Below are 27171 nucleotides of genomic sequence, written 5' to 3'. Positions count from 1 at the left end.
TCGCTTCTGGGGCAGGGTAATTTTAACACTAGGGGCATAATTAAAACAACTTTAGTAGAGGACTCATAGATGATATTATATACCAAATATCAAAGCTCTAAGCCTTGTACCTTCAGACAAGAAGATTTTTTAATTTTTTACTATATGTACATAGTGAAAATCAATGACCCCTGGGGGTGGGGCCAATTTTGACCCCAGGGCTATAATTTGTACAATCTTACTAGAGGTTCACTACATAATGTTTCTTGCAAAATATCTTAACTTTAGCCTTTGTAAATTTAGAGAAGATGATTTTGTAAGTTTTTACTATATACATATAAGGAAAACCTATTGCCCCTGGGGCGGGGCTAATTTTGACACTAGAGGCAAAATTTGAACAACTTTGGTAGAGTACCTATAGATGATATTATTTAACAAATATCAAAGCTCTTAGCCTTGTACCTTCAGACAATAAGATTTTTGACTTTTTACTATATGTATATATTGAAAATCAATGACCCCCAGGACGGGGGCAATTTTGATCCCAGGGCTATAATTTGAACAATCTTTCTAGAAGTTAACTTCACAATGTTTCATGCAAAACATCTAACCTCCAGCATTTGTCAATTGCTTGAAGAAATTTTTTTAAAGTTTTTACTATAAGTTTTTACTATATACATTTTAGGAAAACCAATGAACCCCAGGGCGGGGCCGATTTTGACCCCAGGGCTTTAATTTGAACAATCTTGGTAGAGGTCTACCAGACAATGCCTTATGCAAAATATCTAAGCTCTTGGCCTTTTGGGTCTTTACAAGAAGGTATTTTAAGTTTTTACTATGTGAACATATAGTGAAAATCAATGACCCCCGGGGTGGGGCCGATTTTGACCCCCAGGGCTATAATTTGAACAATCTTGGTAAGGGTCTACCAGACAATGCCTTATGCAAAATATCTAAGCTCTAGGCCTTTTGGGTCTTTACAAGAAGGTATTTTAGGTTTTTACTACATGTACATATAGTGAAAATCAATGACCCCCAGGGCGGGGCCGATTTTGACCCCCAGGGCTATAATTTGAACAGTCTTGGTAGAGGTCTACCAGACAATGCCTTATGCAAAATATCCTAGCTCTAGGCCTTTTGGGTCTTTACAAGAAGGTATTTTAGTTTTTTCTACATGTACATATAGTGAAAATCAATGACCCCCGGGGCGTGGCCGATTTTGACCCCAGGGCTATAATTTGAACAATTTTGGTAGAGGTCTACCAGACAATGCGTCATGCAAAATATCTAAGCTCTAGGCCTTTTGGGTCTTTACAAGAAGATTTTTTTAATTTATTCTTATAATTCCTTTTGGTTGCCATGGCAACCAGATTTCTGCATGGAATGTAATTCTTTGAACAACTTTGGAAGCCCTTCACCCAAGGATCAATCCTGCCAAGTTTGGTTGAAATTGGACTAGTGGTTTTTCACAAGAAGATTTTTTAAGTTCACTATATAATCTATATAACACACACACACACACACACACACACACACACACACACACACACAAACAAACACACACACAGGTGAATCGCTATATGCCACCGCATCGCAGATGCTGCGGTGGCATAAAAAAAAATCTTGCTAAATCTACAATACTGTTTTTAAGCACACAATAAAGTAAAGGCACATTTGATTTGTTTTTCAAACTTCTTCTGTTAGTATTATTTTCAAATGGTTTAGTACATCACAAATTATAACATCTACATGATAACACCTACTGATAAGACCTAGGAGATAATGCCCTGACCTACCTCAGAATCCTATATAAACAAATTGAAGTTTATAATTAAATCTGATACATTCTACTTTTTGGAATTACTAGTAAGTCAAAATAGCATAGTATCAACCAAGTTATTTTTCTAGCCAGCCTGTTTAGCTCAGTCGGTTAGAGTGCAAGCTTTGTAATCTCGATTCACGGGCTAGCCAACTAAAATTACTAATCAGTCTTCTGGATAAGACTTTAATCAAGGTCCTGTGTATCAGTGCTTAAACACTTGGCACGCAAAAGAACCAGGAGAAGGTTCTGGATTTGGAGCATTCTGGAGGACTTGCCCATATGGGTAACTAGTGGCAAGTATAAATAAACTCAATAGTTATTTTGTAGGAGTAAGAACATGTGAAGAAGCAGGTATAGCCATTACCTTCTGGGTATAGTATGAAAATTTATAATCTACTTATCACAACATAATAACATTCATTTACCCTATACATCACTAGAACACATTATATTTTGGTAAAAAGAGATTCACAATACTGTCTCAAAACTTTTTTCAACTTTCTTTATGCTGTCTAAAGTCATATCAAAAACTGAAAGTTCTTGATCAAATTCAGGTTCTCTTTCCCTTTATTTATATATTGTATACACATGTTATAATGGTGAACACTATTAAATATATGTATGTGTTTTATTTTTTTGTATATATTCATAGGTAAAAAAGTTATCATTAATGTCGAAACTTTATGTAAAAGTTCAAAAATATTTCTTTCATTTTAGTAAAAATGCCAAACAAATTATATATTCAAATAATGAGACCATGCAAGTCCAGAAATTTGTGACGTATATATGATATTGTATGATATTATGAACATTGATTAATTGAGATACAAATATTCTATGGGGGAGAACTGAAAGTCCATACAAATCATGCACCTCTGACAGGACTTTACCATATGGGTACCGACACCCCTGATTTTGACAGTAGACAGTTCCAAAATCATGTTTTGACCAACACTGGATCATGAAACATTAGGAAACTTTCTTCCAAATGATATGTATATTATAACAATAAGTGCTCCTTCTCTCGCTTGATCAGGATGCTCAAGTTTTCCCTTAGAAGTGAAGGATGAAGAGACCTCTGAGTGGTAGTTACAGTAAAACCTTTCATTCATCACACCAGATGTTTCAGTACATGCTCCTGTAAATATAACATAAATCCACTCATTTAATATTTATGTAAATTAAACAGATAATAAGCTATAGTTAAAATAAGTTAGTTTTAAAAAAAGATAGTTAAAGAGCCTTGTTAGTTTAGTTGGATTTTAAGTCAAGGTCATACATTTACTTTCTAGAGTTTTACTGATGGAAGGAGACTTTATTTCAGGCACATGCTTAGCAGGCACCTGACATTGTCGTATATCACCAGATCAAAATGAAGGTTTTGAACCTATCTAAATATGAAGTCTCTAGCTTATATAAGACTACAGTTAAAGTATAAATATTAAATGAAGAAACAGACAGAATATCAAGGCTGTTACAAAGAAAATTATATATAAGATTCACCTACCCTTCTATCATCTTGTTTTAAGAAAATATGAGTACATTCCCTGTGTGTACAATGAGTTATACTGTCACTAACATGCTCTGATAATACATGTAGTTTTAAATGGCTGAACACACTAAACTGTTGTCTACATGTTCCAAACTGTTGAATAGAAAAGAACAAAAACGGTATAGTATACATTGTTGAAGATTTGTGTCATTCTGTTTTGTAATAAATTTTAATAGTCACAAATGTATATTAACTATGGTAATAACTAAATCTTAATCATATCTAGCTATTAACTTTTTATTGTAGTGTCTCCATATCAAGAGGTGATCAAATGAAACTGGTGTTAATTACTTACCACATGCCTTATCACAAATTTTATAACCTTAACCTATCAAATGTGCTCTCATTTTGAATAAAAGCCATTTAGGGGATTTATTTGGCAGAATGACATATTATGTCTCAAGACCAACAATATGGCACAGTGGTAATTGCATAATCTGCAAATCTAATAACAGAAATCCAGAGGGCATTTCCCCAAAACTTCACCTAATATTATGGACTAACTTAAAGTGAGGTGCCCCCACCCACCCCCAATATGATTAAAGCAGCATGCCTCAAGATTCATGCTAATTTTTATGAAAATTTTGAAAATGTATTTGGAAGTAAAATGTTGTGAAGTGAACAAAAAGTAGTTTTACTTCACACATTGCAAACATTACTTATAATCCATGTAAATAACTAAAAAGAGATCCAATTTGCAAAAATAGCCCTTACTGCATTAGTGACGCAGTAGAAATATGGTGATAAATACTTTAAAATATGTCATGAATTGCATATAACAAGTAAATTATTACTTGAATCTTAAATCTTTTTACTATTCTTAAAATCTTGACATATTTTTCTCAAGTTTGAATTTCTTGAAATATTTTGGTTCATCTGCAGGCATGCAGATTTTTACTTTGTAACACAATTTCAAAAAGTAACATACCAATGGTTATCGCTTTGACACTATACAATCTGTTCACTTACTTTTTTTCGTACATTTATAAATCAAGAAATTCTGTTTAACTTTTTCACTTAAAAAAATAAAATGATAAAAAAACTAATGAAAGACTTGCCTCCAAGTGTGATCAATCCAGGCTATAAGGAAAGGTACTGGGATCCTACGTATTACCGGACAAAATATGATGTTTTTTATCTGTAACTTTTATTTAAAATAATAAAAAAGAATGGAATTTTACCCAAATAATTTTTGGTCCTTAATACACGTAAACATTACTTTATCAATCATGAAATTAAACAATTGACCGTAGAAATGTGTCTTTAAAGTAGGGCATTATAAGAGAGACAAAATCGTAAGGACAGCTCAATTTACCGGACATTGTGTTTCAAAATTTGTTGAAGTCCTGAATTGAAATTAATCTTTAAACAATCAGCAAGGAAACTACGACTTTTGAATGGCAAGGTTATGATATTCGAAAAACCCATTATGTCACTAGAAATAGACACAGCAGCCATGCTGTTACGAAGAGGCCAGTATATAAGATGTAATTGAAATGAACACTATTAACTCAATAAATGTATTGATTCTTCTTGATCCTTAAACGTATGAAACATTTTGATATTCAAATGGAATTCTGTTTTTTGTCATACAGTTTCCTTTGGTCATCATATAGCATGTTACAAAAACCATAAAATCTATTTCATTTACATTTTATGAGGAGTTTCCTCCCATGGGCGTAACCCGTTTCCTTATATGTTTTTTAATTTGCATTTCTTTGTAAAAGACAACAACCAGATACTGTTTGGATTAAATTTCAAATTACTTTTTATTATTAAAAAGATGTTACGATAATGTCTCTTGGGGTAACATTGAGAAGAATTAAAAGTAAAACCTATCTAAAATAACCCATTATGGGCCTCCATTTTCGGGCCCGCGCATGACTGTTTATTCCCCCGCATGACCAGGTCATGAAATAACTAGTAAACAAAAGGGCATGTAAGTAGATCTATATAGAACTGAATCAACAATATTTACCTGAGAGTGGTTTTGTTGTTATTTACTTTGAAATAGAAAGTGTGTGTACGGTTCAGACTGTATGAATTTTTAATCGAAGCAAAAAATAAAGCACTATTCGGCAGGAATAGCTTTTGTCCGGTAAACTGATTGTCCGGTAAATATATAGGATCCCAGTATATAAATATATACATGTACAAACATTATTCTTACCTTACAGGAAAGTTTGCTAAATTGGTCTAATATCAAGGCCTCCACCCCTCCATCTCTCTTTCCAACAATCACCATCTTGTCTTTGACAATACCACATGTAACAATACATTTACCAGTAGTCCGTAACATCTCACTTGGTTTTAGATTCTGTAATATAAACCAAGATATAGTCATGATATCAAACCTTAGTAATATTGTAACATTTTCATGATAGAACATAGAATTATTTGCTTCCTTTGTTTCACTTTAGACAAAAAATATACAGTGATAGACAAAAAATATACAGTGAATATTCTTTTACTAACATGTGACCCTATGTTAGATTCAAACTTGCAAATCTTAATCCAAATCTAAAGACAATAAAAAAAACTCTTTTAGGCATATATTACAGTATACTTACATGGGTGAATGTCCGTATAATATGGTCACAACTAGATGTATATATAGTTGTAGAATCACACCAGATATATGTTACAACCTGACCCAAATCCATCATCTTACATAAATTGCCAGTCTGAAATACAAATGTACATGTATTATATACAAATATTAGATCAGAGTGATAACAACAACAAAAAACTTGAAATGTGTCCATAGGACATGTATGCCACCACATTCCACTGTTTTGACAGTGTGACAGCAGGAAGGACTGATAAGTGCAATACTATATGCCTTCCCTAAAAATTAGAGTATCAGTTCATAAGTTGTTGAATTTAATGTCGCACCAACACAGTATATATGGTTTGGCGACTTTCAAGCTTTACTGGTGGAGGAAGAACATAGGTGCCCTTCTGAGCATAATTTCAGACAGGAACACCACCTGAGTAGAACCACCAACTTTCTGTAAGCTAACTACACTGGTGCCAACCATCAACATTCATTTAAATCAATGAGTCAAGCAAGGTTGTTGTTTTTTCGATATGACAATAATACCAAAATCCTTGTAGTTATACACTCCTAATTTACAATATTCAGAATCAACAAACATTAACACAAATCATGCGTAACAATACAAGTAATTCTAGTCTTAATGCAACAATCATTTGTAACTAAAATAAATACATGAATATAATAAATATACACATGAAACCTGTATAGTTTACAGTACTTACTGTGATAGAATGTATTGTAAGAGTATTATCAGATCCTCCACTGATTACCTTCTCTCCTATCACCTACAAACATTGTAATATTCTTAGATAATCAAAACACATACAGAAATATGGTATCCTCTCCTATCACCTGCAAACATTGTAATATTCTTAGATAATCAAAACATAAAAAATATAGCACCATAATATACATATACAAAGACTTATTTCTTACACATAGAAGCCAAGTAGAACTTATTTTCAAAAGTACATTTAAATTGAACTTAAAAATTATTCCTATTAAAAGAAATTGTTTATTAAATAATTATTATATTTTTTAAACTTTTATGTTTTTCAATTTATATACATATTTGGTATCATACAGACAATAGTAAAACCACCATAGATTTGGACTCCAATTAGATTACACCTACACTAAGACTTACCACACTAAATATCTTTAATGAATTTGAAAATCCTCCAATCTGGACAAAAACATTCTTTATTTATAGGGAAAATTTTAAAATAAATACTGACTGAATAGCATACAGTGCAGACCATGATCAGATGGAATGGATATGCTGGCTTATCTTGGTATGCACTGGTCACATGGGTAGATTCATATACCACCAGCCCGGTAAGAGTAAATGTAAAGAAAATGTAAATGCAACTGTATTAATACTAAATACATTTATTATACAAAAAGCTTTTTTTTATTTTGATTGTACATGTATGCATAAATAAATATAGATATTTACATATAAAGAGCGAGGAGGTTGTGTGTGGCCCTCTAACATTGTAATCAACAATCCTGTGATAGCATCAAGGACGTATATCACTTTATCTGCCGTAGCTAAACATAACATCTTGGTCATACCCGCACTACTACTACCTATGTTGTGTATAACACTAGTAGTACATGAGAAACAGTTTAATTCCTTGTCCGTCTGAAATTATAAATATAAGATTAGAAAGTCAACTATGTAAATGTCGGCATAGAAATGCATTATTTTTTGTCATAAAATCTACTTTAAAACCCAGCTTAAACAATATTACTTACATATTCAATCCCTAAATGGTGCTTTGATGGCCATAGATGCCAGAAAGACCAAGAACTATAAAAGTCTAACTAAGTGAAGGTGAATATTAACACAAATACAGTAAAAACCCGCTTTACGACCACCCTGTTTTCGAGACCAACCCGTTCCGAAGAACAATTTTTTAGAAGCAATTTTTTTATTCTTTATTTCAATGGTCGCCAACCCTGATTTCAAGACCACCCCCTTATTACATAATACGACCAGAAAGACAGTCCCGTTTTGTAATTATATTGATGTGCATGTATATTGCTGAAATCCTTTTGACATGTGATGTAAACAAAAAGTTTTTTAGAGGTGTTGACGCTATAATTATCTCTTTCATTCCATAATTTTAAAGAAACATAAAAGTGATGCGATTATGTTTTTCAAGTTGTTATCGGCGATGAAAACTGTAAAAATAATTAAAGGTTAATTGGTAGGTGTGTTTTGTAGTCAATTGGTGACTTTCATAAGTGTTTTATTTTGCGTAAGTTGTGTCATTCTTTTAACTAGAATATAAAAATAAGTTTGTGTTTAAAGACATTCATAATACATTTTGTATCTTTAAAGTAGTTTAAAAATTTCATAAAGTCTTTTTGAGCTGCACTTAACCCAGAAATTAACATGTACAGTACATGTTATCCTAAAATGTATTGCCTGGTTTTCTGTTTGACCAAACTCATTAATGAGACCAACCCGCTATTAAGACCAGATTTGCAAAGTCCCTTCAGTGGTCTTATTAGCGAGTTTTTGCTGTATTTCCAAACCTTTTTTATTAATAAATAGAGAAAGCTGCTTGCAGTGACAATTTTTAAAGTAAACAAATGACATTTTTTAGTAACGTAAGTGGATCAGTGCACATATAATGACCTTGAAAAAATGATATCAAACTAAGAAATATAAGATAATAGAGAAATTACCTTTAGACTTCTAACAGAGATGCCCCCATCTGACTGACCTGCAAACAATCTACCCCAGTTCTCATGTAGACATGTTATTCTTTCTGTATAGTCAAATGTTGTAATTAACCCAAATTTCTGAAATTTAAGAAAATATTATTAGAATCAACAACAAAAATAAAATATTTGTTTGGTAATCAATATCTAGGTAATAACAAATAAGTGCTATGCAGTAAGTTTTTAATATTAGTAATACGTTTAGTTTATTTTCTGTATCTCTTTCATAATGAATCTTAAATTTTGAAATCTTACACCATAATATTTGGATAAAGACCTTCCACAGCCAGTAATTAATTTGGAACTTTTCATTGCTATTTTAAGGAGTTTCAATCTCAGACTGCACCAACATGTAGAATGTCTGATGCTGTAACGGTGCTGCTAGCAATAAAGTGTTGACGTTTTATTTTTTTATTTGTTTTACAGTGCACCAATTTAGGTCATAATCATATGGCGTCAAAAAAGGAAAGATGATTTTGGCTAACCTCAAATGTTATAAACTTAAAGCAACACCAGGGGTCAAAATCAATTCACCTGCTGGAGCTAAGAGATGCAAAGACCCATTTAGTTGCCTCTTACAATCATGTAGGGATAAATCTCAGCCACAAGGAGATGTTGATGTTTAATCATATCTAGCCAAGTAACAGGAAAATGAATATGTTTTATACATTTAAGATATAAAATGGATAGCAAAAATAAGATGGTATTCAAAATTTACACCAAAAGTGTAACCAGTGACACCTTCTAATTAAAATATATATGAGAAAGTAATATTTCTGATTACCTGTGGTTCAAAAAGCATTAACTTTTTACAAGTACCCCCTGTGTACAGTACATCTCCTCTACCTTCTATACTTGTTACATGTAGACAGTTGACTAGGTATGGTGAGCAGTCTAATTCTTTCAAAATACGACCAGTCTGAAATAAAATAAAACAATATGAACCAGTCTAATGTTTTAAAGAAATTTACATGACTTGTAAGCATAGACATCATGCCCTTTACATGAAAACTTGAAATTCCTGAACAAAAAGTAGTACACTAATTCATTTTTTATTTTGAACATTTTAACACTAAAACAAATGCACACTCCACAAATAATACCTGTACTGGTTTAGAGAAGATCTATTTATCTGTTTTTTATTAAATAAAATCTTAAAGTCAAAGCAGGAAGTCTCCTGATTGATGTATATTTCTATGAAATTAACAAAAGGATTTTGTGTAGTGAATACATTGTCAAATGTATAATTAAAGGTCTCTAAGCCATCCTTTGGCAAATGCAATCAAAAGTGACCAAACATATGTCTTAATATGAACATTTTTTCGAACTCTGGTGATGATTCACTGTACCTTTTTGTACTTTGCCATAAATAGACACCTGCATATAACCACTAACAGTTTGTCATTTGGCAAGTTAACTTTCTATTTAAAATATTGAACAGACAAAAAGTAATTTGCAAAATATTCAGATTCACCTAAATGTTATTCTTATGGTCAAAATGAAAATGTTTGCTGTAGAGTAATATTAAAGTTAATTATTTTATTTACCTGTAATTCAAATCTTCTAATCTCACTACCATTGTAGCAGACGTACAGATCACCTTTGAACTCTTGTACTGCAGCAACAGATAGAGAAGGTCCGCAGTAATGTATAACACTGTAAATTTTGGTATAAAATGTTACATATTTATCAATTCTTAAGACACAAAATAAGAAAATGCTAAGTGATACATCACTTGATTTTTCATAAATCTGATACTACTATTTTTGATCTTTCATGCTTGAGAACTTGCAAATAACTTATCAAATTATCCTGTTGTTTTGTTCCTGTTCATTATCTTGTACATGTATAATTTTTCATTTCATAATCTAAATTTAATGTACAATATTTCAAAATGATTCAGCACAAGGTAGTTTGGCAAGCAATGTTTTTGCGGTGAAATAGAGTCATACTGAGGTCACAGCCTTGATAGTGGATTAATTAATGTTGATTTTTTTTTATCACAACTGAGCTTAGATAAACAAGCAATTATCATAGTATTGCAAGCAATCCATAAGTCCCCTACCGGTAAGAGCCCAAGCAACATTCTGAAGGACCATTCACTTAGGTTCCTATTTTAAGTAAATTTGTTGAAAAAGTTCTTTAAAAGTGATCACAGGAAACAGTTTTTATGTACAGACAGACGGACTGAAGGACACTCTAAAGTTATTTTTTAAACATCCCTGTTATCAAAATATAACATTTTTAAAATCCTTCCATGATTGAAGAAGTTTGAGTAAAAATTACCAATTTCTCAAAAAAAAGTCTAAATTCAAAAGGGGCATAATTCTGGAAATAGTCTTGCTAGAGTATTGAACACTCACAAATGTTGAGTGACAATAAAAAACATTTATATGAAGTTTGAAGTAGATACATTCAGAAAAAGAAGTTATTAAAAAAACAATGTTTTTTTTCATGAAAATTTTAAGTTCAAGGGAGGTAATTCTGATAAATTTTGTACTAGAGTTGTAAACCTTGTCACATATGATGTGGTTGATGACAAGCAACTTATATTTAAAGTTTGAAGAAAATACCTTAAGAAATAAAGAACTTATAGTGAAAAAACTTAAAAACTAGAATAAGAAATCTTGAAATTCAGTCTATTTGTTGCCATAGCAACCAGAATTTTCAACATAGGAAGATAAGAAAAGGATGTGCATAATTTCCATACTGCCATCTACCCATATGTCAAGTTTCATAAACATATTTTCAGAACTTTTTGTGTTATCACTGGATCCAGGTTATGTGTAAAATTTGCCATATTTTCAGTCTACTTGTTGCCATAGCAACCAGAATTTTCAACATAGAGAGAAAAGAAAAAGACGTGCATAATCTCCATACTGCCATCTATCCATATATCAAGTTTCATAAAAATATTTTCAGTACTTTTTGCGTTATTGCGGGATCCAGTTTATGTGTAAAATTTGTCATATTTTCAGTCTATTTGTTGCCATAGCAACCAGAATTTTCAACATAGAAAGAAAAGACAAGGAACATCGCAATGCGATGCAACCAGGTTTTCAGCAAAATATTTCACAGAAGCTTTGTCATGAAGGGGCATTTGTTTTTTATTGAATTTTTAGGAGGAATTATGGCTTTTTTAATATTCCTCAAACAAAAATGTTTGAGAAATTTTATTTTGTCTATTCGCCTTTTTTCCCCAAATGTTTTAGAAAGGTAAACAGTACTTTATTTTTGCTTAATTTTTGAAGTTGTGCACTGTAGAAATTGTTCACTATTTATTCTGTATAAGGAAAAAATATACAAAGGGCCATAATTCGGTCAAATATTATCCAATCATAAAACCCCGGCAATATGTGCCAGGCACTTGATAACAAAGCTTCTAAGAAAGTTTGGTCAAAATCCGTTGAGAAATGTAGGAGGAGTTGCGCACAGAAGAAATTGTTCACTATATATTATGTATAAGGAAAAAATATACAAGGGCCATAATTCGGTCAAATATTATCCAATCACAAAACCCCAACAATATGTGCCAGGCACTTGATAACAAAGCTTCTAAGAAAGTTTGGTCAAAATCCGTTGAGAAATGTAGGAGGAGTTGCGCACAGAAGAAATTGTTCACTATATATTCTGTATAAGGTAAAAAAACAAAGGGCCATAATTAGGTCAAATGTATACCAATTGCAAAACCCTGGCAATATGTGTCAGGGCACTTGATGACAAAGCTTCTGAGAAAGTTTGGTCAAAATCCGTTGAGAAATGTAGGAGGAGTTGCGCACAGAAGAAATTGTTCACTATATATTCTGTATGAGGAAAAAAAAACAAAGGGCCATAATTAGGTCAAATATATACCAATTGCAAAACCCTGGCAATATGTGTCAGGGCACTTGATGACAAAGCTTCTGTGAAAGTTTGGTCAAAATCCGTTGAGAAATGTAGGAGGAGTTGCACACAAAAGAAATTGTTCACTATATATTTTTATATAAGGAAAAAAAACAAAGGGCCATAATTAGGTCAAATATTATGTAATCGCAAAAACCCCGACAATATGCGCCAGGGCACTTGATGACAAAGCTTCTGTGAAAGTTTGGTCAAAATCCGTTGAGAAATGTAGGAGGAGTTGCGCACAGAAGAAATTGTTTACGCCTGCCCGCCCGTCCGCCCATCCGCCCGCCGACATACCTCAATCTAATAACCAGTTTTTTCCTTCGGAAAACCTGGTTAAAAAGGATGTGCATAATTTCCAGACTGCCATCTACCCATATGTCAAGTTTCATAAAAATATTTTCAATACTTTTTGCGTTATTGCGGGATCCATTTTATGTGTAAAATTTGTCATATTTTCAGTCTATTTGTTGCCATAGCAACCAGAATTTTCAACATAGGAAGAAAATAAAAAGACGTGCATAATCTCCATACTGCCATCTATCCATATATCAAGTTTCATTAAAATATTTTCAGTACTTTTTGCGTTATCGCGGGATCCAGTTTTGTGGACGGACGGACTGACGGGCGGACAGACGGCCGGACTGACGGACGGACGGACAGACGGACGGAGGGTAAACCTAAAGTCCCCTCCGGTAAACCGGTAGGGGACTAATAAGAAAGTAGTAGGTTGCAGGCACTAAGAAGTTATATTATTTGTTTGAAAATGCAGTCGATCATTTTATCCTATGTATTGAATATATCAATTTATTTTGGTGACCCCAAACTTAACACCCCAGTAGAAGGAAGATACCCCTCCAACACACATCTGCCAAAAACTGGACACTATGTTCCTCAGACTGCCCAATTACTCTTGCACTAGGCCCTTTTCAAATCCTAGCTGAAGCACTATAAATTCAAATTTTAAAACAAGAAAATGAAACTAGGAGTTGCAACTAACTTTACATATGTTGCATACCCTATGATGATCTTTATATATATATATGTACATGAAGTATGTGTACATATTATGAACAAACCTTTGTTTTTCACTGGCAAGTGACCTATCCTCACATGAATCTGATGGAGTTTCAGTCTCAAGTTGAACTTCATCAAGCAATGACCTTGACCTTGAAATTTCTGAAATCTTTTTCATTTCCGGCCTTGGCGTACGATCCTCAGATCCTGTCTGGACCAAGTCTTCCTCCGACTTTGAGCTTAACCGAGATGGTAAATTCAATCTATTCGCAAATTTGTTTTCACTTTCACCTTCAGAGTTTGTGTCTGATTGTAAAATAAAAAGTTCTTTTTGTTTCCTTCGTGACATTTGATCCCTTTCTTTCTTTGATTTCAATCTTTTCCTAATTGGTGATCCGTAATCAGTTGTGGGATGTTTAAGTGAAGACATTTCTGTACCATCTATTTTTTCTAACTTGACATAACAGTCTTTGATAGGGCTGTTTCTAGAACTTGGTACCGATTCATCTTTCAACGTGTCGCCAGAACTTCTCAGTTTCCTGGTACTCACATCACTAATTTTAAAATCTTCTAACTTATACTCTTTAGACCCTGAAACTTTTGTGGATTGGAGAGCAGAATCAACTTGTTCTCCACGAGGAGTCTCCACTTCCATACCTTGTTCACAATTATACCCGTCACACATTCGTTTAATTTGCTCACCTAATGAGAACGTGCTCCTTGCACTATGAGATTCCATATCACTCATATGAGTTAAAGTCACTGTACTGTTTGTTTTTGAGCTACCATCACTTTTATAACCCACGTCAACTCGAGAATGACCTTCTTTTGACCTTACTACAGGTGTACTACCAGCATCTGGAGTTTTCCTCAGCTGTGACATTGCCTCTGGAGAACTAAATAATGTTATCATTAACGGCTTGTTCTTGTTATCCTGAGATACTTGTCGTACTAGAGACTCATAATTTGTTCCCTCTGGCAAAGTTCCCATATATTTTAATGAAACAGATTTTTTTTCTGAGTCACTTCCCGTATCTAAACTAAATGTACTATCCCTTCTTTCTCTAGAAACTGTCCCGGGAGTTTCATTTGACTCACAGCTGGAGAGTTTCTGCAAAGGTGAAGCTCCTGCAGGTATAGTTCCTTTTTCAATAGATTCTAAACTTCTGTTTAACAATTTCCCTATATCCCCATCTCCTTTCATTAGTGCATCTAATGTCACAAAACCTACCCTATCTAATGGCTTATTCAACATACTTATAGAGTTTGTAGAATTAATACTCGTATATTCAGTTGATGTTTTCATACCATCATTTTCTTTAGGCTTCTGATTCTCAGATAGACCAGACAGTTTATCAGCTGAGGCCTTGACACTCACTGAAGCTGAAATATCGGAACTTCCACTTACAGCTTCTATAGACTTACTAAACAGATTACTGTCTTTAGTACCTGCTGGAAATGTCATGGGTTCCGACATGTTGGATGTTAACGAGCTTCGTCTTTCAGGATTTCTTTCACTGTCTGGCTGGGAACCAGATTCAACGTTAGAATATCCACCAACAGAAGACAGATCTGACTGTCTCTGTGACATAAGAAATTTTACTAAGACCGGATTATCAAGTTGTTCCCGTGTAAGACTGCTTAGTATGTTAGGTGTCATGTATGTTTGAGAACATGCGGATGAGCTTCTACTCTCTGAAACATAAGATAAAACCATACATAAATATAGTAAACAATACCTCTGAGGCTCTCTCTTACTATAATGATCAATGAGGAAAATCAATATCTCATAAAATAAACATGACAAGATGATGGACATCTTTAAGAGTTATTTTGTCATCATTCCAGCTAAATGCTGAGTCTGAAAAAATGAGCAAAGCAGATGGATGAAGATAAAAATCTGAACTATGATTTTGGGCAAATACATCCTTTGCATAGAGGTAAAGATGATATAGAGCCATATATGCCACTAGTACAGAGCCTGGCCTGACTGGTCTGACCTTATAACTATAAGGGCTTTGAAACTCAACTCCCTTGAACTACTAATGAACTTTTAAAATATTGAATAAGGGCAAATTCTGCAGGGTAAGAGTGAATCATGCCATAACTGTCATAGTTATTTAATATCTTGGTTTAGAAATATTTTATTTTAAGAGCTGCATCACAAAAAAATCATCAAACTTGTGTCCTGATACTTCATCTTGTTTACATATGCATTGAAACTTCAACATTTCATTAAATTTCATAAACTCTTATCTTAAATCAAAATAAAATTTACAAAATTATTAGTTGTATTTATGCTTTAAATTAAAAATACCAAACATCATACCTTCTAAAAGCATCAATCTCTTTGTCCTATAGGATTTCTCTCGTTCAACCAACTGAAAATACATGTTTCAACATTATTTGACAAGAACACATTTCTAACTTTCACAACTATATAAACAGCTATAAATTATGTATCTACCTACATGCAAAACTATATAAAACTTATAGTTTATGTAATGAATGCACTTGTCAGTTGTAAGCACAGCCACTCATCCCCATGGGGAATAAAGGAGGCTTTGACTTCTTAATTTCAAACCCCTGGTTATGGCCTCACCAAGAAGAGACAGTTGACCAAGTCCCGCGACTGTGTTTTACTAACATCCTCATAATGAGCTGGCAGTGTGAGAAAGGTAAAAACTCAGCTCATTTTTCCCGCCATTCCTTGTGGGTGGGCTGATCATATTTACATTTGACTGGTGCTTAATGCATTAAATTTCAGGAGCTCCAAGGGAAACCATTCTACATTTACACAGATAATGAAGGAGCATATAGTTTTTCAATTTTCATTACATAATACTTTAAAAAAACTAGAATTATGCTGCAAATAAACCTACATTTTGCTTTTCTTGGGAATATTTTTGCAATTCCTGCGAGGCCTCTTCAATGAGACTCTTCAGTTTGGAGATTCTGAGGTCACAAGTTGAGATTTCCTGCCTGACATGTTCCTCCTGTATACTAACATTGTAAACTTCATCAAGTATAGAGGCCTGAGAATGCTGGGAGCTGTCCAGATGCTTCTCTGTAAATGAGAAATTATTTTTTTTTTAAAACATTGATGTTTTTTATCATTCAATATTTAAACCCTTTTTACTATTAAATCTGTATCATGGAATTGTCATGCTTTGACTTAGAACATAGGAACAGTCAAATAGTTTAAAGGACTTCAATATTAAAATTCATGTACTATAACTGAACTGTCAACAAGTACAAGGTCAGACTGCAAGTTATTATTGCTTCAAGCGTTAATATATGTTATCATACACACTTTATTTTGAATTTTTTTATGAAACATCTACTCAATCCTTCAAAGGTATGGGATGATGATAATGATTTTAAACATAAACAGCTAGATATTGAACATAATAAAACAATATAAGATCATGCTCTCTAAAGTACAAATCAATAGGGGCATCAATTTATGCCACCTGGTGAGCTCTATCATATGGGCCAACTTGTCCTTCAATGAAAATCAAATTCGTATTACAAATTCACATTAATAGTGGATGTATAGATTTTACTAGGTTGTCTTAACCCATTATATGGACAGATCAACATTTAAGTAATGCATGTGTTAAAGAAAACCTATACTATGTTCTACACACCATCTTTCTCCTCATTTGAAACAAATTAACTGCTTTAAAATGGACCAAATTGTCAAACAAGAGGGCCATGATGGCCCTGAAGTCGCTCACCTGTACATAGGCCCCCGGAGCAGGGCCAGTTTAAAGCCGGGGGCTTTTTTTTTTAACAAACTTGGTAGACAACCATTAGAAGATGTTTCATGCTAAACATCTAAGGTCTAGCTCGTTGGGATTTTTAAAAGAAGATTTTTTTAAAGTTTTTTCTTTACACATATAGTTAAAAACAATGACACACCTGGGGCAGGGCCAGTTTTGACCCCAGACTTGGTAGACATCTATTAGAAGTTTTTACTATATGTATATAGGGAAAATCAATGACCCCCTGGGGCGGGGCCAATTTTGACCCCAGGGCTTTTATTTGAACAAACTTGGTAGACATCCATTAGAACATGTTTCATGCTTAATATCTTAGCTCTAGCTCTTTTGGTTTTTTAAAAGAAGATTTTTTTAAGTTTTTACTATATGTATATAGGGAAAATGAATGACCCCCTGGGGCGGGGCCAATTTTGACCCTAGGGCTTTTATTTGAACAATCTTGGTAGACACCCATTAGAAGATGTTTCATGCCAAATATCTAAGCTCTAGCTCTTTGGGTTCTTTAAAAGAAGATTTTTTAAGTTTTTACTATATGCATATAGGGAAAATCAATGACCCCCTGGGGCGGGGCCAATTTTGACCCAAGGGCTTTTATTTGAACAAACTTGGTAGACACTCACCAGAAGATGTTTCATGCCAAAAATCTAAGCTCTAGCTCTTTGGGTTTTTTAGAAGAAGATATTTTAAGTTTTTTCTTTTGGTTGCCATGGCAACCAGAGTTCTGCATGGAATTAAATTCTTTGAACAATTTTCAAAGGTGACCACCAAAGGAACATTCCTGTGAAGTTTGGATGAAATTGGCTTAGTGGTTTATGAGGAGATGTTATTTAAAGTAAAAGTTTACGGACGGACGCCGGACGAAAAGCGATCACAAAAGCTCACCCTGTCACTTTGTGACAGGTGAGCTAAAAAGAAATATTCTTTCACTCTTTTAACTGGCTTTTTAAAAACATGACAGACTTTATTTACAACAACATCAATGTTTATGTAAATTATGATATAGAATCAAAGAAATAATCTAACCATTGGCTTGTGAGAATCTTGGTACAGATTCAGGAGGTGTAGCAGATGAAGATTTATCTGCCCCTGAATCAACATGTGGTGCTGGTACCCCATCTAATATACTGGTTACCTTCTCTAACGTAGTTCTATCATCAGCCTATAAATTTCAGAATAAATATTCATAAATATACAATAAAAACATTAGAAGCATGTGTAACAGCAAATCAAAAGCTTGAAAATCAAGAATTTTGCTTTCTATATTTTGTAATATATGTATATTGGGACATTTTCATAGATATAACTTGTAACTGTAAATGGAAATGATATTTTAAAAGACTTACTCACCATCTGTTTAAATGTTATACATTATGAACTCTTTATGTACTTTGACCAATGGTATATGCACAATGATCAATGGTAAATGTATGTATATATACAACAAAGTACATAATTTTTCATGCACTTACCTCAGGTTGTTCTGCTCTGAATCTTCCAGAATCTCTAACAGGGTGTTCATCATTTCTGAACAAGTTCTGAGTATGTATACTTCTTCTTACAGGCGAAAACTGAACAGTATTTGTATCAGTGTTCCTTGCCTCTAAATTATCTGTCTTTGATTTATCTACCATTCTGTCGTTTCCTAGATAATCTTCTCTACTGACGGGTTTATCTGACGATCTAGTCTCTGTACTATCACTTTTTGCATCAGGTCGCTTTATAAAGGTTTTAGCTCTCGCTAAAGCACTCCTGACTGCTTGTTCATAATCATCATCCATAACCTCTTGCTTGATTTTCACTACACTGCTTGGTAAAGTAACTGAAGCTGATAGATTTGCTGAACTACTAACAGTTGTTGATGATAACGGTAGAGATGAGGCAAATCTATTTTCAGTTTTGCTGTTACTATCTTCTTCTCTACTCATATTTCTACTAGTGTGACTTTTCTCTCTTTCATTGCTATCTACAAGATCATCCATGTTTAATGTCTGCCCCATGCCTTGATTGTCTTTTGAAATGAAGTCCCTGTCACGTAAGTTACTGTGGTTTACTGTTTCTAATTTGCTTTGCTTTAAGGTTTTCTCAGTGTTTTCATGAAGATTCATTGAGAAGTTCTTTCTTGTAAGCAACTGTGGATTAGGAGACCTACTTCTTTCCCTTATCTGCAGCTGCTGGATAGGTGACCTACTTCGTTCATGTGAATCAGTAGTCCTCAAATTTGCAGGGGAGGGAACTCTTTCATGTCTATTACTCTCAAACCCTAGATCATTATTAAAACTAGATAAATCTAGAGCTAAACTGGGACTAGATGCTCTTCCCATGGGTGGAGAAGAAACACCTAGGTGACTCAGGATATTCATATCAAGTTGTTCATTATTGGCGCTAGCTAGATCTAACAGCTTCTCAAGTTCTGCAATATCAGGTTTTACGTCTGCTTCAATGATATTTGCTATCTCCAGCTGAACACTAGGTGCTAAAGTGTCTATATCAACTTGTTCATCTTGTCTATCACTGTCAGAACACAGGTCAGAAAATTTCAAATTAAACCTTGGGAGAGACAATTTCTTCTGTGATTTAGCATGTTCTCTGAGCATTTGAGCAAGTTGGTTACGTTCTTTAGTTGTTCTAGGAGAGTTTACCATTTTTAAAAGACTTGTTCTTTCTGAAGACTGTACATTCCTCCCTTGTGAAGAGCCAGCCTCATTTTGATTTTGAGGCTGCCTGGTAGGAGAGAATGGTGACTCAGCAGCCAGACTGGCAGGACCATGAGTGCCTCTTACACTAGATTCGATTTTGGCTCTTATCACATCGATATCTGCCTTTGTTTGAGCAATTCTTTCTGTGATGCCTTTTGATGGAGCATCATTTTTTACAGTTACATTATGGGAAACTCTTGAAACATTTACCAACTTCTCTGGAATGAGTTGTGTTTTATCTACTTCAGTTACATTATTAAGTTCCATTGTTTTTCTCTCAGAATTTAGTTTTTCTGGCTTTTCAAAATAAACTTCAGTTCCATCAAGTTTAAATGAGTTCATTCCTGGCATTTCATCATCCTTAGCACACAATGTTTCAGCATCAAGTACCCCAGTTATTTTAGCCTTATTTTTTTCAGAAAGTGTCTCAATCTTGTCATTTATTTCTTTATGTTTCTCAAATTTCTTCTTCTTTTCCTCAATATGTTTCTTTTGTTTGGCTTTTTCTCTTTCATTTCTTAATTTCTTACATAATTTTTCAGCTTTTTCTAAAACAGATTCTGTACTGTCATCTGACACATTAGTTTTTCTTTGTTGCCTTTGAGATGTTTTACTTTTTAGTCTAGGTGAAGTTTTCTTACCTTTTTCTGATGTTTTTGAAGTTTTGCTTAGTTCTGATTCAGACGAGGAATCTGGCACCATTGGACTTTTGGATCTTGACCTATCAGCTGCTTTATTGGACTTTCTTTTTGTTCTTTGACTTTCTCCAAGAGATTCAGTTGTCGATGATACTAACTGCTGATCAGACCAGGAGACCTTTTTATCAGAATTTCTAGATGAAGGTCTTTCTAGATCAATTTTATCAAGGTCATTCTCTCTGGATCTGTCTCGGCTAGCACTACGACTTCTAGGTCTCTGATTATTTCGACTTTCTATCATACTCTGTGAACTTTCCGACCTGTAACCAGAACTAGTGGATGGAAAGTCCAGTTCAGGACCATATCTTCGTCTGCTTTTTCCAGGTGCAAAACTGTCATCTAATTCAAGTCTTCTTTTCAATCCTGAGTCAGACGATGATGTGCTTTCTGGTGAATTGTTATCATATGAATGAGCTCGACTCCCTCCTTTATTCTTTCTTGAACTTTTTCTCCCTCTTTCCTGAGCCCCTCCACCTTTAAAAGTATTCATATTCCCTTCATTTCTAACCTGTTGAGTATTTCTGTATTTACTACTATCAAAACTCCCTCGCCTTGCCCTTTCATTTCCCCTATATTGTTCACTAATGTCCCTCTGCCAATGAAATTGATCATTTTGAAAACCTGCATGCTTTTCATTATAAAAATTGTTGTCATTCCAGTTAATTCTATCGAAGTTATCACTATAGAAAGTGTCTTGTTCATTATTGGAACCATTCTGTCTAATCGAATCAACAGGAAAATTATGTCTCATATCACTATGTGTCCTTGAGTGACCTCCTGCACGACCCTGTGGTACCTTGAACTCAAACGAAGGTTGTCCAACTTGTTGAACCCAAGAATTTTCATTGAAGGCTTTATCTTGTTGTATCCATGGTGTCCATTTGTCAAAATTCTGTCCTTTTATTGGTTTATATGGATCAATATCTAACAAAAAAGGTGGTTTCTCTGTATAAAGGTTAGGCTGAGAGAATGACCTTGAGTGTTTGTTCACTGAATGTCCTTGACCCATTTCCCTTAGAAAGTTTGATTGTCTCTGACCTTGAAAATCATTTTTCATATGCTCTATAAAATCTTGTCCATTAAATGCATGATCAAACTCTGAAGACATAAGCTTTTCCTTTGATAAAAGAGTACCTTGTCTGAAAGAAAATAAGAAAGAATTCTGCAACAATCATTCATGTACATGCATTAGTCATATTCTTTGTAAGATTGAGTTTTGAAACTTACGTTGAAAAAAAACCCAAAAAAAACTACCATGTAGTCTTCTGAGATGAACATTTTAAAAGTTTTAAAACAACTGGAAAATGCCTTTTCTTAATTTCTGAACAAGAGCTCCATCCTCAGAGCATTATGCGCCCAAGGATGTAAGTACAGAGGATTTAATACAAAGGTTACTGTCACCTTCACCTCTGACCTAATGCTAGTCAGCGTCATCTTCTGGCAAAGGGCAACATCCTTACCAAGTTTCACAACCCTAGTCTTATTCCTTCTTAAGTTATTGAGATGACAAAGATTTATACTTAGTGTCAATGTGATCTCGACCTTTGATCTAATGAAATGAACATCTAATGGTTATTGAGTTATTGAGTGGAAAAGGATTTTACATTAGTGTCCGGTGACATTATGATCTCAAATCAATAGGGGCTATCACTATCTACCCTACTAAGTATGTTGTCAGCAGTCCAACTAAACGTTATCATGTTATTGTGCGAATATCAATGTTAATAATGAACAGAAACATACAGACAAATGAGCAGCATATCATACTACAACAAAAGTTATTTTACCTTCATAATACTTGCTGACTTACTTTAAATTTTCATCAATTGATAATGTTGCTTAAACTGATAATGAAAACTTCCAAAAATTGAAGTTGTACAAGTTCATTAGTTAAGGGTTAAGTATATATAGCATACGATGAAAAAGAGTCCAACAGTTCAGTGCTTTCTTTAGCTCTTCGACTGAGTGCCAGTTTATGGCGATCTTCATTAAGATGTTTTCCATATTCTATGATATTTCCACAAGACTCCATACAAAGGTTACAACTGTGTGGCGCCCCTCTATAATATAAAAACAAAGAACTTTAAATTATGCATCTCTACAGAATCTGATTTAAGAAAATATCAAATCACAAGTATAAACTAGAAATGTGTCCACAGGACACATTCCATTTTTTTTTCCAATCTATGGTTGGTTGGCTCGACATAAGGACAGACAGACAAGAGCAAATATATACCCCCTAAGTAGTGGGGGCATAAGAAACCCTTTTGCCTACGATCTTTCATAAGACAACTTAATTGTAACAAATATATATATCTTAAATTTGTAAGCAATTATAATTGATTTTAAGAAAAAATAATCAATTTTCAATTTTCAAAATAACCTTGGGCTGGGACTTTATAGCATAATAAATCTGAAAAGGGGGGGGGGAAACTGAAATCAAATTCCAGCAACTGAGAATGGAATTTATCCACACATATAATAAAATTTGAAATTGCAATTCATGTAACATGCATGGTAAATAGAAGAGGATATCTATAGGGACAGCTCATTTAAATTTATCAATAAGTATATATAAATCAGCTGTTGTTAAGTCACAATTATGGTGACTAGTTTGCAAAGGGCGTTTCAGGGGGAAATATTGCATTTTCAGTGGAAAATACACCTATTTTTGGCTATTGGAAACAGCCTTCATTCGGCTGTAAAATATAAGGGGGGGGGGGGAGGTCCCTGTTCTAAAAGGATTTGAATTGAAAGAGTCAATACATGTATACATAGATTGGGATCCAACTTTGTATTTCTATTTTACAATTATAGAACTATATTTTTACATTGAACTACTTACCTTGATAATTTTCTCAACTATCCTTTTAAATGAAAATGTCAGACGTTTAATTTTTAAGTGTAAAATAATTAAAGCAACTAATATTCCTATTACCTTTCATGCTTAGAAACACTAAATAAGCTTAAATTAGGTTATCAGTTATAATGAAATTCAAGTTAAAATACTAAATAATCTTGATGCTTTTAAATCATATGCTGATAAAAAGAAATCAATATATTAAGAAAAAAAAAACACACACACACACCAAGAAAAACTTATCTTTCACAGTAACTTACTTTTTTATTTTCTCTATTTTAATGTGATGCATTAACGACCAGTTGTGATCATCCAGCTCCTGTAAATCAAATTTGAAATCATTTCTTCAAAAAGCTAGATTTTTTTTCTCATCATTCAAATTTTTATTCATACTTGACTAATATAACTTTGGGAATAAATAGTAAACTTATCTAGTTGATAAAAAATGTAACATTTTCTAGACGTGATGTATTGATGTCAATTTTCATATTAAATAAGTTAATACATGTGTAGTGGTGGGGTTTTAGTTGACAAACACTTAATGAGGTTTATATACATATATTTTTTTTTTATAAAGAATAAACTTGTAATAAAATTAAACAACAATAAGAATTTACATTACAAAACAAATATTTTACAAGACAAATACATTTTACAAAATACATAATAAAAAATGTTATACAACATATTTTAAATTACGAATCGATTAAAACACTTTTACAAATAATAAATATATACATACCAGGCTTTGTAAGAAGAAATTTAACTTAAATGAATTGAATACAAATATTAAGTATTTTTTATTAAGAAATTACTGAGATACAATAATAGACTTTAAAGTGATTTTATTACTTTGGAAGCAATGAAAGGAGTGGTGAATTACCAAGCAAATGTTAGCTATTTTAGAACCAAATTATTTAAAAATAACTTTTATACAAAATTGATTATTATATTTATTACTTAACTTGCAAAACCAGTTTAATTACCCATAACAAAAGGACAAAAGATAAACATGAACACGTAACACCAAAATAGATTTGGTTAGGCCTTTAAGATAAATTACCGTAAACATTTTATAAAGAGAACTTGGCTTAATTTTACCTTATTTACACATGTAAATATGCCTTCATATGATTATAAAAAAAAATTAATTTAACTCACTGTCATGAGTTATTCGTAGTGAGTAAGTTTAACTAATTTTCCTAGTCTATCACTGATTGTTACCTACATCATTGTGTTATTGGATACAGATACTTTGACCTGTGGTTCAAGCATCAATCTCAATGATGAATCAAATATGAACACTTTTGTTTATTAACTGAAAAATAGTTACACAAATATTTAGCTGAGATTAAGTCAAAGCACCATTTTGACCTTCTGTTAAATTCACTTATAACCATTTGTAAAATATGCCAATCACAGACTGACAAGTTGACAGTATAATATTAGCTAGCTGGTTAACTCTATGATATAATAGACTTTTATGATTTAAACTATCACTTGTCCTCACTGCTATGGGTTTGAATCTTTGGATTCCTTCATGTGAGGAAGCTAATCAGCTAGCTTACACTTTTACTCAAAAGGTTACTTGTGCCTGACAAGTTTAGCTTAAAAGTTGCCATACAGGTTATGAGGTACGATCTATTCAGTGTTAGTAACTTAAAACCCAGCTGTTGCATCTTAAAAAGAAGGCAAATATTGTAATTGATATCTTATGTTATTGTGTAACAATAAAACTTACAGCTCCAGTAGCATAAGTTACTTTGCAGATACCACAAGTATTAGCTGGATCTTCTGCTCCCTCCATTATCTAAAATAATCAATATAAAAATCATTTTCATGTTTCATAATTAAAGAAGTAATTTGTTAGAAATATCAAACATTCTAATCATCATGTTATTCTGAAAAACATATTCCTAACACTCAATGTAAGATGGACACTTTCAAACTGATACATTTACGAAATAAGAGCCACAGCCTAGCTGGGGCAAAGTTTGACTTTCTGTTATTCCTAAAGTCAAACACATCAGAGGAAGAATATTTTAGGAAATAGTACTCCTACAAATACAGTGGCATTAGGGTGACATTTGCATGTTTTTTTGTGTGTCATGGCCACGACTTATTTATATTATCTTATAGCAACAAGTTATTATCTTATATTACTTGATTTCTTTTTAAATACACATGTGCAGTCTATAGCTAGACAAACCAAAGCCTTTGACTTCCCCGTATGTCCTGAATTAGAGATGTTTCCTGGACTGGAGTCATGCAATTATTACAAAGACAATGAAGGTAAATTTTAAAGCAGCATAGAGAATGATTTAAGAATCGTCATCAGACCAATCGTTGAAAAATATTTGGGGGTCACCATCCTACTTAACTTGTTTAGATATCTTGAGTTGCATCCTACCGTGACCCAAATTCGGCGATGTTTTGTTTTTCGTCATTCACGCGAGATTTCAGAGGTGAAGGTCAATCATGTTTATGTCCCGCGGTCTATTTGTAAAACTCAAGTGATTTCTGCATCAAGGATGCAGATACGGCTGGTAAACATTAAGAATTTTATATGACATGGAAAAAATTGTGTGTTTTACATGATGCAATTTCAAGTTTATCTATAATTTCCTCTATTTGATTGATATTGTTGCTTAAAATAATTTGACAGTCGCCGTCTGTTATCTTACTATTTTCACTGCCGATCAAGGTCAACATACTACGTCACAATCCCACCAAAATTGAAAATTTACTGCAACCAATCAAAATCGCAGAATTTAGGTGACGTTTTCAGATCTTAGTAAGATTTTACATCAGCCATATTTGTTTATATTTGGCAACCGCTGAACGATAACATTCTTAGAAATCAACTTAAAGTAACTTTTCAAAAAGTTGTAGTAAAATTATATCGAGTATAATTATAGATTACTGTAGTTTATTGAAAATGCCATTGATATTTGTTCTTATATCGCCGAATTTAGGTTACACCGGGATATTTAGTTATGATTGTAAGGGTTCAAGCTATTCGAAAAGTGACTTCTCTCATCAAGACATTTGTTACAAAATGTACAGATAACTGCAAGTCAGGGAGAAAGAATTTACTTTTATAAAATATGTTGTCACTTATGTATCTGGATGTTTCACCTCCTGGACGTTTCGGCCCTGGAGGTTTCAAAACCCTGGTCTTTTCACTTGAAGTTTTTTTCCTAACATTTGTTATTATTTTGTGCGGAATATTCGTCTAACCACTCTAATTAGTCAAACCTCTGATGGTGACATAGACATTGTATTTAAATTGATGATAATTCAATACAAGTTCCCCATGCACTGCTGCATTTTTGACAACAAACATGACAAACCGACCTGTCCTGACATGTCATCTACTTCAAGTCAATCATGTCAGACATAAACTGTCATTGATTGCGTTTCATAAAAAAGAAATCTACGTTTGTGTTTGAACAAGCTATCTATATGCATTTACCTTAATTAATAAAGATTAGATATGAATGTTTATTTATCAAGCTCGTTTTATTTTTTACAAATCATCAGGGTCAAGACGCTTTATTAAAAGCTTAAAAGCATTTCAT

The 27171-nt window shown here is 33.2% G+C and overlaps 1 protein-coding gene across 2 annotated transcripts; it reads right to left on the bottom strand.

Moving 5' to 3' along the window:
- Positions 1-147: 147 nt before the first annotated feature.
- Positions 148-27171, bottom strand: LOC132748670 (uncharacterized). 2 transcript variants are annotated; one of them, XM_060738281.1, is made up of 18 exons: positions 27066-27171; positions 25332-25400; positions 23851-23909; positions 22647-22790; positions 18806-21869; positions 18360-18495; positions 16434-16618; positions 15881-15932; positions 13614-15246; positions 10197-10305; positions 9434-9568; positions 8614-8730; positions 7373-7561; positions 6636-6698; positions 5924-6037; positions 5524-5670; positions 3309-3446; positions 148-2939 (listed from the first exon to the last, which is right to left on the bottom strand). In XM_060738281.1, exons 2-18 carry the CDS (start codon positions 25395-25397, stop codon positions 2913-2915), a joined length of 6378 nt encoding a protein of 2125 aa, XP_060594264.1. In that variant the 5' UTR covers positions 25398-25400; positions 27066-27171; the 3' UTR covers positions 148-2912. The 2 variants fall into 2 exon arrangements, with proteins under 2 accessions (XP_060594264.1, XP_060594265.1); XM_060738282.1 differs by lacking the exon at positions 27066-27171 and adding an exon at positions 26687-26858.

The sequence above is a fragment of the Ruditapes philippinarum genome, unplaced genomic scaffold, assembly GCF_026571515.1.
Source record: "Ruditapes philippinarum isolate M1 unplaced genomic scaffold, ASM2657151v2 ctg101_1_1_1_1, whole genome shotgun sequence".
NCBI classification, from domain to species: domain Eukaryota; kingdom Metazoa; phylum Mollusca; class Bivalvia; order Venerida; family Veneridae; genus Ruditapes; species Ruditapes philippinarum.
This window is presented reverse-complemented; position numbering and strand designations above follow the sequence as displayed.

Coding starts and splice junctions, on each gene's coding strand:
- LOC132748670 (XM_060738281.1), bottom strand. CDS start 25,397: ATGGAGGGAGCAGAAGATCCAGCTAATACTTGTGGTATCTGCAAAGTA. Junction 10,306..13,613: donor CTTGCCAGTGAAAAACAAAG/GTTTGTTCATAA, acceptor CAAAATTTACAG/TGTTATACATTACTGCGGAC. Junction 7,562..8,613: donor TCTCTGTTAGAAGTCTAAAG/GTAATTTCTCTA, acceptor TTATAATTTCAG/ACGGACAAGGAATTAAACTG.